The sequence below is a fragment of the Saccopteryx bilineata genome, chromosome 1 (genome assembly GCF_036850765.1).
Source record: "Saccopteryx bilineata isolate mSacBil1 chromosome 1, mSacBil1_pri_phased_curated, whole genome shotgun sequence".
In the NCBI taxonomy this organism is placed as follows: domain Eukaryota; kingdom Metazoa; phylum Chordata; class Mammalia; order Chiroptera; family Emballonuridae; genus Saccopteryx; species Saccopteryx bilineata.
Genome location: NC_089490.1, coordinates 167675794 through 167692424, shown reverse-complemented (window position 1 = coordinate 167692424; position 16631 = coordinate 167675794). Strand labels below are relative to the sequence as shown.

The following is a 16631-nucleotide window of genomic DNA, read 5'->3' as shown; positions in this document are numbered from 1 at the left end:
CTTGCCCTTGCCTTCTACCCTCTTTGCTCCCTAAGTGCACTACACTAGAGTGTGAGGTACTGCGCACTCTCAGGTCCAAAGTGTCCTTTCACTCATCAATATTCTACTAATAATCTCAGTTGAAGCTTTCTCCACAGCTTTGGCCTTGCAATTCATCTTCTCACATCTTAACACACACAGACACACAATCTTGAAAGATCCGTCATCAATCAAGTAATTAAGAGTAGAGTATGTGTTAACATATGGGACAAAAATTTCATTTAGCATTTAAAAATTGTGTTCAGCAGGGAAGTTAACTACTGCTCACAAAAAAATAGGGGATCAGGGAATGTGCAGATACTCCCGTACTTTCAGCCTTTTGTATAGTGCATTTTCACCAATGAAGTCAAAGTGGGGTTTGCATCTCATTTGCATAATCAAACAACTTTCTTTGACTTGTTGTTTGCTCTTCTGATGTTCTTGTTTAATAAAAACAAGTCAAATGCTTTTTTTTATCACTTCATATTTTCATTTTGAAATATCCCTTAATTTTTGTGAGCAGTATAGAATAGTGTGCTAGTCTTAGAAACAAGAATTCTTTTTTTTTTTTTTTAATAATTTTATTTTTTTAATGGGGTGACATCAATAAATCAGGATACATATATTCAAAGATAACAAGTCCAGGTTATCTTGTCGTTCAATTATGTTGCATACCCATCACCCAAAGTCAGATTGTCCTCTGTCACCTTCTATCTTGTTTTCTTTGTGCTCCTCCCCCTCCCCCTTTCCCTCTCCCATTCCCCCCTCCCCCCCGTAACCACCACACTCTTATCAATGTCTCTTAGTTTCACTTTTATGTCCCACCTACGTATGGAATAAATGCAGTTCCTGGTTTTTTTCTGATTTACTTATTTCGCTTTGTATCATGTTATCAAGATTCCACCATTTTGCTGTAAATGTTCCGATGTCATCATTTCTTATGGCTGAGTAGTATTCCATAGTGTATATGTGCCACATCTTCTTTATCCAGTCATCTATTGACGGGCTTTTTGGTTCTTTCCATGTCCTGGCCACTGTGAACAATGCTGCAATAAACATGGGGCTGCATGTGTCTTTACGTATCAATGAGAAACAAGAATTCTTAATGTATTAATGCTAAATGTACTTTTTCCTATTGTCTTTTCTTTTGCATTCTCTAGAGGAGACAGATTTTTAAAAAATGTGTAAGTAAAAGCACCATGTGAGACCCTGAACTGATTTGATGCTGGCCATTTACAGGGTGTCCTCAGGTTACGACAGTCTTGACATACGATGTTTCAAATTTATGATGCTCACTCCCAGAAAAATGTAAAAAAGTTGAGACGTGAATGTTTTGGCTGTTATGGATGCCTTGCAATGCTATAGGCAGATTTTGGAAGAGAAGAGTCGTCAACTTTCCACATTAGTCTGGAACAATTCTTTAAGAATGTAGAGAGGCCCACGATAGATCCTGTACCCTCTAGCAGCTGCTTCTCAAGATGAAACACCTGTAGTACAGGTAGAATTATCTCCAGCATCTCCTGAGTGTTCCTTAGCAATCCTGATTCACCTGACCCAGTATCTCCAGCACCTTCTGCAGGTTCTCCTGCTTCCTCTTCCTAACAGGTCACTCTCTCCCACCTTGCAATGCCCCTTCCAATGTGCAAGCCAAACACAGAAATATAGGTAAGAAATTTTTTACACTAATTTTTTGGTCATTTTTCTGTTACTACAGTACAGTGTACAGTACAGTATATTTATGTCCTTTTCCTTTTTCTGTGGCTTAGTTGTGTTTTTATATTTTAGGTTATGATTTTACAATTGTGTTAAGATAAGTAAGTGACTCAGGCTAGGGTGTGTTTTGACTTACACCAAAATTTGGGTTATGACAGGAATGGAACTGTGTTGTAACCCGAGGAACCCCTGTATACAAGTGAATTCATCCACATTACAACTCAATGTCCTTGTCTATTAAATGGAGATATTAATGAATTACTTAGGTAGCCCATTCTAGTGCTAACATTCCACAAATCTAGAAATGCTTCCACACTTCATCTGCAACACTTATAACAGTCCTCATCAACCAATAACAGACCTCTACCCCATAGGCACAGACAACCTTTCCAGAAGAACACACCAGAGCCACTCACCACCAATTGACTGAAGATGCTACAAACCTATTTGCCATCCCTATTCTTGTATGTATGACATCATCTGAAATATGGCTCAACAACTTTTTCTACTGTGTTATACCTTTACTTTTCTAATAGTTGTAATATGTAAAGACTTAAAATATACACCCCCCCCACAAATTGTTCTCATCTTTCAGGATTACAGACAATTAAAGTACAGAGTTCAAAAATTCCTCCACGAAAAAAGAAAAAAATGAAAATCATTAGGTAAAAGAAATGAAAGTGTTCTCAGCTCTGTGTAAAAGCATTCTATTGAGAATAGTGCTAATAAATATATGACAACAATAGTGTATTTCAGGTAGATAATAAAAATTTAATAATAATATCACAAAATAAACAAACATAAAAATCAAATATGTAGTTTTGGATGTTAGAAATAACATACATAATGAATTCAGTATAGTATTGATAGTTCTGCAAGAAAATTTTATTGTTCAAATTATGGATTATACCAATCAGGCTGCTTTGTACTAAAGTTTCAAAATACCTGCTTTTACTATTAAAAGCATCTGGACTTCATACATTGCTACTGAAACCATGTAATCAATACCTGCCATAATGCAGCTGAAGCTGTGTGACTACCATCTTAACGATCCTCTCATAATGGAAATAAAAGAGGCAAACATTTAAATCCCTTTGGAACAACAGTTACCAAAACTCTCACAATGTCAAAATAAAACCAATTCCTTTCTCCCTTTTAAACTCATATAAGCACATGCATGAAAGAAAGTTAAAAACAAAAAGGGCAAATTTATGCCATATGCTAGGTTAATGTTAAAATTCACAGACTAATTTTTAGATATAATATTCTTGGTCTGGTCATTAAAAAGAAACAGAAGTAATTAACCACTACTTTTAATATCAGGAAATATAATTTTGCAATTCTTCCACAGTCAAATTTTCAAAGATTTATAAGACTGTTTCTATAGCCTGTTTTCACTGAGCTAGTTCAGGAGACACACTGTTTGAAAAACAGACTAAGAATATAAACTTTAAGGCTAAAAATTCCATCTTCAAAATGTAAAGATTTAAATAGAGCCCTTGATGGTTATTTAATTGCTAGTCATGAAAACAAGTAGACAGAAAAATAAGAATCATATTTAAATACGTAAATGAAAAACCACAGGCAGGTGCTTCACAACATAAGTAATTCTATCAACATGAAGACATTTGCTGAAAGTAAAAGTTGCCTTACTTCAAGGTAAATCTTCAAAATCATTAAGCCCCATTCTGGATCAACATCTTTCACAGTTTGGTTATATGATTTAATAAAGTATATATTCTGTAGGAGGTAACTATAGAACTCAACAAACAAACCAAACAAAAGAAAATGAATAAAATACTAGAATTTTAATTGAAAAATGTCATGTTTGTCCATCTTCTTCATGCAGTCAGCATGCCCATCTTAAATCAGATATATCATTTATTAAAAAATTGCTACATTCTCCACTGAAGGATGTTATGCTGATGAGCCAAATTTAAATGTTTTCAGACAGCTGAGGGTTAAAGAATGTTCTGAGGGTTATTCATCATTATCTGTAGAAAAAAGAAAAAAAATTAATTCATTTCACTGCAAGTTAAACTGTATGTATTTACTTGTAAAAAAAACCTCATACTTTTTCCATGCTGAAGGAAAGAGCTTTGATGTAGTTTTAAATATAGTTTTTATTATAATATCACATATTCAGTGTAAAGTATTCAGATAATACAATGAAGAATAAAGTGGGATGCAAAAATCATTTATAAGCCAGACAACCAATGGTAAAAATTTTATATAAATCTTCCCAGATCTTTCCCTATGCATATACAAATATCTTTTAAATGATTACAACAAAATGCAATTTTGAGACATGAGTTTTTCCCCTTAAAAAACCCCATAATGGACAAAGATAGATTAATAAGTAATAAATCAAGATTATAAAATGTTAATGGCAGAATCTGCGTGATAGACGGGTAATAAGTGAAAAGTTCTTTCAACATTTCCACATAATGACAATTTTATAATAAAATGTTGAAAAGGAATAAGTCATACTAGAGTCCATGTCAGTTTCAATGGCTGCATTGCATCTTATTTTATGAATATGGCATAATTATTATATTTCTATTTATAGACATTTTGGTTATTTCTAATTTTTTTATTCTAACAAAACACTGCTCAATGAATTAAACAGAGGAGCTACTCTTAGATAACAATCGCTGTCTTCCACACTCTAGCCAAGGTGACAGTTCATTAAAATCCCAGTGTCACCTCAAATCACTGCATGACTTACAACCCCTCGCTTGCTCCCACTGCCTCAGGACGGAACCCGTGCCCAGATGTGGATTGTACAACCCTTCATTATCTGCTCTTTCAAACAGTTCTGGCCTTATCTACATTCCCGTCTTCCCCGAGCATCCTCATCATGTATGCTTTAGTGTTACTAAACCGAATTGCTTCTAGTTCCCCTAATGCCGTGTTTATCATCCCTCTATATGTATAAATACACATATTGATCTGGAGATAAAGTCACACTCATCTTTCCAAATCCAACTCTGATGTCCTCTCCCCTAGGAAGAATTACCCTGAGACTTTTATTTCTCCCAATACAGCTGGATCGTTACCTTATAAGCATATTCCTTTTAATGTTACAATGACCACTCTGTACTACAATTTATTTTTTACAATTACACATTGTTTCAAATAGTCAGGAGAGTACAGAGAATAAAGTAAAGAACACACATATATCTAATACCTAAAATTAATAAAAGTTAACTTGTGGCCATACTGGTTTGGATTATTTGTTAAAGAAAAACATATTATAAGTAGCATGTACCCTTTTCCAATCTCACTGTCCTCTCTTCCCCAGGGGCATCATCCTCAATCTGATGAGTATTCATCTCTCCATGGGTTTTTTTTTTCACATTTATTACATATATGTACAACTTATTCAACAGAGAGTATTTGTAGGGCTTATCCATATTGATAACTGAAAACTTAAGCTCATTTGTTTTAACTGCTGTATAGAATTTCATTACATAAACACAGTACAATATCTAAAAAGATTGTGGAAAGAATGTACTATGTATTTCCTGCTTAAGAAACTATAAATTTGGCTGATGACTCAGTGGATAGAGTGTTGGCCCAGCATATGGATGTCCTGGGCTCAATTCCAGGTCAGGGCACACAGGAGAAGTAACCATCTGCTTTTCCCCTTTCTTTCCCCCTTTGCCTCCCGCAGCCAGTGGCTTGACTGGTTCAAGTGTGGTCCCAGGCACTGAGGATGGGCTCTGTTGGAGCACATCAACCTCAGGTGCTAAAAATAGCTCAGTTGCGAGCATGGCCCAAGATGAGCAGAGCATCAGCCCCAGGTGGGATTGCCAGGTAGATCCTGGTCGAGGCACATGTGGGAATCTATCTCCCCTCCTCTCACCTAAAAAAATAAATGAATAAAAAATTAAGAAACTACAAGTTTGGACTGAGGCTAGTAACTTATACCATGTCATATTATAAGAAAGAGCCCTATGAAATCCTAATGTTTTAAAAATTACTGAGGATATTTTTCTGTCCATTATAGTACTATTTAATAAAATGGGGTTCAAAATGTCAATAAAATCAGGAATACACAAGTTCCAGATAATGTTTTAATTTATATTTTCAATTTGCTGATAATAAAAATAATCTTTTAATATTTTTGGGTAGAAACATTCCCTTTATACCAAGTCACAACTGACATACGTTTTCAAGGACTAAGACTTGAGTTTTTCACTCATGTCTATGGACTTAGATTCTTGGAGTTTGAAAAAAAATTTCCCCTTTAAAGAAGTAGACATGTTATTCAAGTTTTTGGAACACTGTATTGTAGCCCCCTCTTTTTAAGTATCATGAGAAATTTTTTCCTTTCAATACCAAAAATAGCTGTCCTCTTAACTGACATGCTTTGTCTCATGAACACTGACTCATGTACTCAACTAGGTTTCCTGCTTTGCTAGAAAGATCAGCACCAATCTGTGATCTATTTTCACAAAATGTAATGACCATTTGAATATAAACTTTGTATTTTTACTTCAGTATTGGCTTAATATTATATTGCTTGTACTCATCTGCCTGATATGCTGACTTTCCCAAATGCTTGCTCTTAACTTAATTTTAACTTGTATTATACATATTTTTTATTGACTATAGAGAGAAGAGAGGAGAAGCGAGAGAGAAATGGGGAGGAGGAGGAGCAGGAAGCATCAACTCTTAGTAGTTGCTTCTCATATGTGCCTTGACCGGGCAAGCCTGGGGTTTCAAACTGGTGACAACAGCATTCCAAGTCCCCATTTTGTCCACTGCACCACCACAGGTCAGGCTGTATATATTTTTAAATGCAATCTTTAAATTTTTTGGAACAAGATAAAATATAAATAAATCTTTTTCCTTTTATCCCCCCTCCCTTTTTTTTTTTTCATTTTTCTGAAGCTGGAAACGGGGAGAGACAGTCAGACAGACTCCCACATGCGCCCGACCGGGATCCACCCAGCACGCCCACCAGGGGCGACGCTCTGCCCACCAGGGGGCGATGCTCTGCCCATCCTGGGAGTCGCCATGTTGTGACCAGAGCCACTCTAGCGCCTGAGGCAGAGGCCACAGAGCCATGCCCAGCGCCCGGGCCATCTTTGCTCCAATGGAGCCTTGGCTGCGGGAGGCGAAGAGAGAGACAGAGAGGAAAGCGTGGCGGAGGGGTGGAGAAGCAAATGGGCGCTTCTCCTGTGTGCCCTGGCCGGGAATCGAACCCGGGTCCTCCACACGCTAGGCCAACGCTCTACTGCTGAGCCAACCGGCCAGGGCCTTATCCCCCCTTTTTTTCCAAGTGAGAGAAGGGGAGATAGAGAGGCAGACTCTTGCATGTGCCCGGACCAGGATCCACCTGGCAACCCCCATCTGGGGCCAATGCTTTGCCCATCTTGGGCCATGCTTACAAATGAGCTATTTTTAGCACCTGATGGGGAGGCTCCACAGAGCCATCCCCAATGACCAGGCTAACACACTTGAACCAATCAAGCCATAGCTGTGGGAAGGGAAGAGAGAGAGAGAGAGAGAGAGAGAAAGAGAGAGAGAGAGAAGGGGAGGAGGAGGGGAAGAGAAGCAAACAGTCACTTCTCCTGTGTGCCCTGTCCAGAAATCGAACCTGGGACATCCACACTCTGGGCTGACGGTCTGCCACTGAGCCAACTGGCCAGGGCCTAAATCAATCTAATAAAGATTTATATTGTTATATTTAAGAATCAACATTTTAAATCCTCAACTGAATTCTACAACTCATATATGAAAAATATTCTAGAAATATACTCTTGTTCAAAATAATCAGAATGTTTATAAATTCATTTTAAAAAATTAGGCTCCTTACTTCATAAGATAATTAAAAAGACCACATATCTTTACCTTGATAACTCGCTTCATTCACTAAGCTTGATTTTAAGTAATTTTAGCTTTTTCAAAAAAATTAAATGCTCCCAGAATAATGACTTGAACCAAGAACAATCAAAAGAGCCTGGTATATAAGCTGTCAGGGCAATTCCAGAAGAGAACTTTCAAGGTATTTTGTGTAACGGAACATCTTCATTAGAAAAAGTCTATATCTCTTCATCAAGTTCTTATATTTCCCCCTGAATGATGTTGTTTTATAATTCTTTAACAGTTTTTTTAGAGAAGAGCTACCTTATGTTTTTGTTGATAGATTTTATAGCAATCACCATAAATGTAAAACATTATTTTATTTTTACTTGTTATAATCTTTTGTTGTTGTTGTTATTTTTGAGAGAGAGACAGGAACATCAGCTGCTTCTGTATGTGCCCTGACTGCAGAATTGAACCGGCAGCAACCTCTGAGCTCCAGGATGACTCCACAACCAACTGAGCTATCTGGCCAGAGCTGCCTTTTTTTTTTTTTTTTTTTTTTTTTAAAGTGACAGAGAGAGGAGGGGAGAGAGAGGAAAGGGGGAAGGGAAACATACATTTGTTGTTCCACTCAGTCATGTACTCACTGGGTACCTCCTGTGTGTGCCCTGACTGGGGATCGAACCCACAATCCTGTGATTTCTGGATGATACTCTCAACCAACTGAGCTAACCAGCTAGGGCCTATTTGTTATCATCCTAACTACTAAGGGGGCTAACAGAAACCATAATGAAGAATAAATGCAGCACTAATTACTGGCGTATGGAGCACTAAATACTGGTTTATATGCAATGTATTACTTGTTAGTAATGACTTTTTCTTGACAGTTATTCTGTTAAGAAGAATAATAACAAAAATACAGTGATTTTTGAAGCTATGAGATAACAGCACTCACTATACCTGAAGATTTTCTAGTTTGTTTTATCAACAACTATTAGAGTTTTTGCAAGACCTTTACTTCCATAAAAGCAATTCAAAAAAATTTTTTTCTTTTTGCTGAGCTTTCTAAAATACTTATCATAAAAACTTTAGGAAAAGACAGTTAATGTAGATAAGTCTACATAACTATAAAGCTGCTCCAAAAATTAAATATATATAAATATATATTGAACTTCATTTTCACCATTTTTCATGAGTCAAAATATCAAATATTTGTATAGAAGACCTTGCTCTGAAATACTCAAACTGAATATTAATAGCTCTATTCCTATGGACACTAAATTCAGGTAGTCATCATCTCCTACCCAAACACACCTATAGCTTCACAACAGTTCTCATTTCCAATCTTGATACTCTCCAGACCGTCCACAATACTGCTCTGCTACTAGACTGAACTTCATAAAACACCCATTATGTCCGTTCTTGTAGTTAAAAATCTTCACTGAAGGCCCTGCCTGGTTGGCTCAGCAGTAGAGCATCAGCCTGGCATGTGGAAGACCTCAGTTTGATTCCGGGTCAGGGAACACAGGAGAAGAATCCATCTACTTCTCCACCCCTCTTGCCCCTCCTCCACGGCTCATTTGAGCAAGTTGGCCCCAGGCGCTGAGGATGGCACCATGGCCTCGCCTTAGGCACCAAAATAGCTTGGTTGCCAAGCAATGGAGCAACAGCCGCAAATGGGCAGAGGATTGCCTCCTAGCGAGCTTGCAGGGTGCATCCCATTTGGGGTGAATGTGGGAGTCTGTTTCTCTGTCTACCTGCCTCTCATTTAATTAAAAACAAAAACAAAAAAGAAAATCTTCACTGATTTCCCCTGTGTATTTTAAACACTTCAAAGTGCTGAATCACAAAAACTATTCCCAATAAGAAGATTCTAGTAGAGTCAATTTAATCATAATACACATCAATTACTGGTTCATTCAGTTTTCCCCACAAGTTATTCCCCCTACATTTCTTTCCATTTTCACAGTCCAACCTCCGCTTCCCTAATCCCTACTGCACTAAAAAGTATTTTAGAATGAGCACTTTAATATATAGTTTTACACTTTACTTCAAATATTTTTCATATGTTCCAAGGAAACTGTAAATAGCATGTAAGCAAAGATTAGGTCTTTTAATGTCCAGAGTAATGATGGGCTAGGCATATAAGAAGCACACAAAAAATACTTTGAAAACCAATTATGTACATTAAATTAGAGATCATTTCTCTACTTCGAAGCAAAGAAAACTGAAACTTAAGACAAAATAAATCACTCAGTATCACATTATTAGCCTCCAAAAGAGTTAGGGCCATAATACCAATCTCTTGGTTCCATGTTTAGTGTTTTGTTTAAATCAAGGAAGAACAATTTTTAACTTTAGTAACTTTTAATAAAGTCCTAACATATTTTGAATGATCCTATAGGCAAATATTTTCCAAATATAAAAATGGGTTACATTCAGACCACTACAGATGAACTCTACTTATGTGGAAAGAAATTACATTTAGACTTATTTAGGAGAAACCCGACATTGCTGAAGCATATGTGTATAAAAATTTACCACTATATGCTTGATAAGAAAGTATCCTAATTTCTAGAGCTGTCTAACAGGAAAGCTTTAAAAAATCTCAAATATTACTAATAAATGAGATAGAAATACTAACTTAAAGGATTTGTCAATAAAAGTACCATATATGCCGGAACCAGTAACAGTATATGGTACAATTACTTTTATAATTGCTTAAAAGTTCTAGCTATGGTTCCAATATTGATTACATTACAATGCATGTGATATAAGCTCATCCACCGACACCTGTAATTTTGTTTTTCGTACCTTTGTTTACAATATAAAGACGTGAGGAAATCTTACCTTCTTGATAGGCCCCGTCGGCCATGACTAAATGAAGAATCTTGGCATAAAGATGCTGATGTTCATTTCCCAAAAGATTCTGAGCTATTGTTGAACAAATCTCAATATTTTCATCTTCATCTTCATGAATAGCCTATAGAAATTTCCAAATATAGATTAACATCTGAATATTATCTTTCTCTCATTGGAGACTTTTGCAAACAGACAATATTTCAAAATTAAGTGTTTTAACTGACATTTCACTTACCTTTATTTTCTCATAAACTTCAAAGAACTTTTCAAAGCCTATTTCCTGTTCCAGGTGAAGTCTTAGCTCCTCTAAATGGTTAAAGACGCTATCATATTCACATTCACTCGTTACCTCACCATCACTGTTATCTAAAAATCATTAAGAAAAGATATTTTATGATTTAAAAAAATGAATAAAATATATAATTATTACCCTAATAGACTAAACTTCTGTAGGGAATAATGTCATTAAATAGACGACTTTGTACTTTAAAGTTTTTGTCATTATAATTTTTATTTATGCAAGTAATCAATGTATATATAAATTTGTCTTAATAAGAATGTTACTCTGAAAATATTTTTATTATAGACATAAACAGTAAACCAGGTTAGAATAAAAACTTTCCTAGAGATGTCATCCAATTGAGTACAAAAATAGAAAAAGCACACCCATATGTTCTCATCAAGGCAACCAACTCTAACTTCTGTTTTTAAAAAGTAGACATTAAACATGGGCCAAAATATAAAAAAGCATGCAGAAGGCAGACAACCTAAGGGACATACCATAAAACTTTAGAAAGCACCTAAAAAGTACTGCAGATGCTCTGTTTTATGTCATATACACACCAAAGATACTTTGAAAAATTCTAGTAAAATACAAAATTACTAGAGAATCATTTCTCTTCACACTACTTCTTCCCAAATAGACACAGTTATGGAAATACACAAATTTCTTTTTGCATCTTAGGAATAATGCGATGAACAAAGAATAGCTTCTAAACCAAAGTTTTTAAAATTGCTTTTAGTGTTAACCCTTCTAAGAGGTTGATCAGTGTATGTAGAAGCTCTTTACAAAACATAAAGTGCTAAAAAAAACTATGTTATTCTCTTTATTACTAAAATATGAGTCAAGAAATGAGTATTATTATTGTTAAGAAACAGATTAAAAATGCTTCAAAGAAGCATTTCCACAACTTAATGGGAAAGAAACGGAACAACTACATATGCGCATTTGTATAGAAAGAGAATGAATAAAAGTCAGACAGAGAAACATGCTCCAGTTTTATTTAAAAACAAAAATGGTTCCCATCAGAGATCAGAAAAGTGTACTCTACTTGAAATATGTGCGCACACTGGCGGGAAGAGGCCCACCACCATGGGACCACGCACCCGAGTGCCACGCCTCATTGAGGGCGCTTTCACTGCTGGGGTTGTCCTCCTCCTCCGCCAGGCCCGCCCCGTTGGCAGTCTGCTCTGTGTCACTGTTCTTCAAGACCAGTTCTTCCTCCTCACTGTCTTCCTCCCCGGGTTCCTTCCTGAGCAACTGCTCCAGGGAGGCCTGAAGCTCTTGTAAATCTGTGTCAGTTTCTTCAAACACACTGAAATCAACAAAATTAAACTAGACATCACCAAAAGTGCATACATTCCTTTCTACTATAAAGTACTAATACTGGATAAAAAAAAAATTAGAAAAAAACCCACCGTTTTTAACAAAGAAATGAAGGTTAACACAACTAATAAATAAAGTACATAACACATATTCTGGAACACACGAGCCAGGAGATGATGTGTTTAAAATAATCCCGATTTGTCAAAGAGAATCATGTAATGATCAATGTTACTCATTGCTTAAATTTTGAAAGAAAAAATGTCAATATTTTAAGAGGACAGTCTAAAAAGGTGTTTCACTTACTTTATAAAACACATACTTAACACTGAAATATTCTTCTTTTATAAAATTTGGAAGTTCAGCAAAACCTTGGTGTGGATGTATAACAACACACTATAATATAAAAAAAGCTTTCCAGATAAACTCTCACTGGGCATTTGAACTCTTAGAAATGGAAATACTTAAGAAATTATATGTTCAGGATAATACAATGATCTAGTAAATAAAATGGTCATCAGAAGTCTTATCTTTAGATGCTTATTCTTGAAAATATTTCTAAAGTATGTAATAAGTAGACTTGACTGTGTAATTATAATACATTAACCTTAGCTGAGGAATCTTGTTTCCAAGAAATTGATCTGGATATTAATTTTATTTTCATGAAATCACAGATGCTGAAATGAACTAATTTATGCAAATAATGTTACACATTTATATAGTACTTTAGTTTTATCCTATTATTTAAATTAATATTCACACAAAACTCACGTTAGAGACACAGAAACTGTAAATCAAAGTGTTTAAATGACCCATTCAAGGCCATACAGTCAATACATGACAAATATAGGACTGAAATCTAGGTCTTCTGACCACTTCTACAATGCCCCAGAAATGTACTTACAGTGTTCTCTCTCTATTGATTTGCTTCTTTCTCCTAAAGTGGCAGGCAAATAGAAATATTTGCTAAACCAAACACAAGGGTTGATTAAGGCCTTTTCTAAAGTTTACAATCCAATCAAATAGACAAATGTTTACTGAAGAACTAAAATGTCAACAATATTATGTGAGACGGTGAATAAAATTTTCATTAATAGAAAAATAATCTTTTTTTTTTTTTTTTTTTTTTCATTTTTTCTGAAGCTGGAAATGGGGAGAGACAGTCAGACAGACTCCCGCATTAGCCCGACCGGGATCCACCCGGCACGCCCACCAGGGGCGACGCTCTGCCCACCAGGGGGCGATAATCTGCCCATCCTGGGCGTCGCCATGTTGCGACCAGAGCCACTCTAGCGCCTGGGGCAGAGGCCACAGAGCCATCCCCAGCGCCCGGGCCATCTTTGCTCCAATGGAGCCTTGGCTGCGGGAGGGGAAGAGAGAGACAGAGAGGAAAGCGCGGCGGAGGGGTGGAGAAGCAAATGGGCGCTTCTCCTGTGTGCCCTGGCCGGGAATCAAACCCGGGTCCTCCGCACGCTAGGCCGACGCTCTACCGCTGAGCCAACCGGCCAGGGCCAGAAAAATAATCTTTTAATGTATAAATAACTATATATTGCACTTATGTGCCCGTATTCCTACACTTTGACTTTACAGTGGCTCTAGAAAATCAAAGCATCTATGAGAAACAGAGAGTGTTTAATTTTTTTTGGTTCATCCTTCTAGTAGCATTTATCTTACTATTTAATTACAAAACTAACATACCATGCACATGTGCCATGTACTGTTACTACAGTGACTGAATGTGAACCCCTGACAAAATTTTCAAGGGCCAGCTGAGAGGGACCACTGTCCTCCATGGACGGAGGGAGTGTAGGCAGGGCTCCTAAGGCTACCCTGGTAAGGAAAGTATAAGAAGATTAAGATCTATGAAATGAACATTCAAAAATTTGTCTCAGGTATTTTAAAACCTAGTCCCAAATTCACTTTTTAGTAGGCTTTCTTATTATATAATCTTCCCTGCCTCCCCCCCCCTCCATTGATTTGAGTGAGAGAGAGAGAGAGACAGGAAGGGAGAGAGAGAGAAACATCAACTCGTTTCACTTAGTTGTTCCATTTATTTGTGCATTCACTGACTGCTTCTTGTATATGCTCTGACCAGGATCGGACCCGCAACCTCTGGCATGAAGGGTTGACAATGTTTTATCCACTGAGCCACCAGGACAGAGCCCTTATTATAAAATCTTGAATAAAGTTTGGGTCCAGAAAAAATATGTTGCCCCAAAGAATATGTCAAGGGAAAATTTCCTACACAGACATGAAATAACTTACTTTAAAAATAACTTAGTCCTTCATCTCCTGGCTGGCTAGCCAAAATAAATAAATAAATAAATAAATAAAAATAAAAATAACTTAGTCTTGAAATTTAAAAATTATGTTAAAGGCCTCTAACTTAAATATTGTAATCAACTATTAATTTAAAGAACACAAGCCACAAATAAGCTATAGTTCACTCAGATAAATACTGATGACTTTATAAAAACTTTGAGGAAAAAACCTGTTACCTAGCACTCTGCCAACCATAAAGGTGCTGAAATGTGTTTTCCAATAGGCTTAATAAAAAAACAGTTAAAATGTCTAATGACCACAGCTAAGCAGACGAAAACAAAGATGAAAAGGAAACTTTTCCTCCAGATTTTGAGGGCACCAGCAAAATTATACAGAACACTATGAAAAATGGAAAAAAAGGGCAACATGTAAAAGATAAAGTTCGGTTAGAAATTTAAGAAGGGGCAAGGCTTCAGAAAAACAGAAAATGAAATACAGCAGATGAAGTAGCCCTAGTTCAGGTATTGTAGGGGGAAATCGTGAGACTGATATAGTACTTTCTTTTTTTTTTTCTCTGAAGATGGAAACGGGAAGAGACAGTCAGACAGACTCCCGCATGCGCCCGACCGGGATCCACCCGGTATGCCCACCAGGGGGCGATGCTCTGCCCCTCCGGGGCGTCACTATGCCGCGACCAGAGCCACTCTAGCGCCTGGGGCAGAGGCCAAGGAGCCATCCCCAGTGCCCGGGCCATCTTTGCTCCAATGGAGCCTTGGCTGCGGGAGGGGAAGAGAGAGACAGAGAGGAAGGAGGGGGTGGGGGTGGAGAAGCAAATGGGCGCTTCTCCTATGTGCCCTGGCCGGGAATTGAACCCGGGTCCCCCGCACGCCAGGCCGACGCTCTACCGCTGAGCCGACCGGCCAGGGCCGATATAGTACTTTCAATCAGACCAAAATATAAGTTTTTTGTATTGAACGGCAGAGGTAAAAAGGAGAAAATCAAGTTAAAACATCAGAAAATAAATCATACAAATTCTATTATTTTGTATTTTCCTGGTGACTTAAATATACTATACTTTCTCACATATTTTATTCCAGGCTACTCTGGTTTTATTTCCCCCAAAGTTTGTAACATTTGTCTGAGGGGCTAAGGAGGCTGACGGATACCAAAGAACGTGAGCAGGCCTTCCGCTACTCAGAAGTATTAGTTAAATCACCCTCCCAGATTTTAGATTCCTTGTTCATCATGAAAAAAGAAGTTTTGTGAAAGGAATTAAGTTACATGCAGAACACATGTGTAAGCACATGCACGCACACATACAAACTAAACAACCATTCCATCAGTTCCCTGCCCACTGCCATGGTTTTGACATAATGCGTATCAGGGGATAGATGTGTGTCTTCTGGTCATCTTCCTGGGGAATTATAGCGTAGCAAGTAGGTACTTCACAAATTCCCACTGCAATTCTTGTATCATGTGGTGTTACACTATTAAATAGTTGTTATCCTGGTAACATTCATTCACTTAATATTGATTAAGCACCTACCAAGTGCAAGCCATTGTGCTGGATGCTAAATAGTGAATAAGACAGAGATCGTGAGTAGACCATTTTCTGATATTCTTTTAAGTGAGATAAAGTTATGCCTTTTAGAGGCAGAAATAACGTATCAAAATTTGCATGACTATACTTGAAATATGTTGTAAAAAGTTAAAGGAGTAAAAAGTTAGCTACAGATCTTAAAAAAAAAACTGTCTAGGTAAGTTACCATCTCTACAACATATGAATTCACAAGTTCTGTTGTGTCAATATTCTGTCATCTGTTAATGACATCATACTCACATGTCTTCAGAATCAGAAGCTCCTTCTTTACTGTGCTCATCCTCAATTTCATCTATTTCCAGATTGTCTTGACGTATGTCTCCTACAGTGGGAACATCCATCAGTGTTCTGAACAGCTTTGAGAGATCTGGAAGTGAACATGTCCTCAACATCTAAAAAAAAGTCAGCAGATTTCTTAGTATGAGTAAGATAATTAGAAAGTTAAAAAAATTAGAAAATCAGACTTAATAATTTTGTTAATTATTAGATATATGTATCATATATGAAGGGCTGATTTGTCCAAGGTGAAAACTAATCCTCTTGAATCTCAGTGAGGAAACTAAATTTGCGAGTTATGTTTGGGTTTCAACATAAAGTCACCTTTGGAAGGTAGGCAGAGATGCGTATTTGGGATGTCCATGTGGGATGGAACGGGAAATCTGTCAGGAACCAGGCCGTGCTAGAAACCGCCAACTCGCTCCTTCTCACTCACGGTCCATATTGATCCACTTTTACCGTATCTCTGTTAAGTCATCC

The 16631-nt window shown here is 37.0% G+C and overlaps 1 protein-coding gene across 7 annotated transcripts in view; it reads right to left on the bottom strand.

Annotated features, from left to right (window-relative positions):
• Positions 1-2589: 2589 nt before the first annotated feature.
• Positions 2590-16631, bottom strand: part of NEK1 (NIMA related kinase 1) — a 162938-nt gene continuing 148896 nt past the window's right edge. For all 7 annotated transcript variants that reach the window (XM_066279324.1, XM_066279363.1, XM_066279381.1 and 4 more), the window contains 5 exons: positions 16116-16267; positions 11797-12005; positions 10646-10776; positions 10399-10531; positions 2590-3725 (listed from right to left, as the gene is read on the bottom strand). In XM_066279324.1, the coding sequence (XP_066135421.1) occupies positions 3712-3725; positions 10399-10531; positions 10646-10776; positions 11797-12005; positions 16116-16267 (639 nt within the window). In that variant the 3' untranslated portion in view covers positions 2590-3711. The remainder of the gene's footprint in view (positions 3726-10398; positions 10532-10645; positions 10777-11796; positions 12006-16115; positions 16268-16631) is intronic.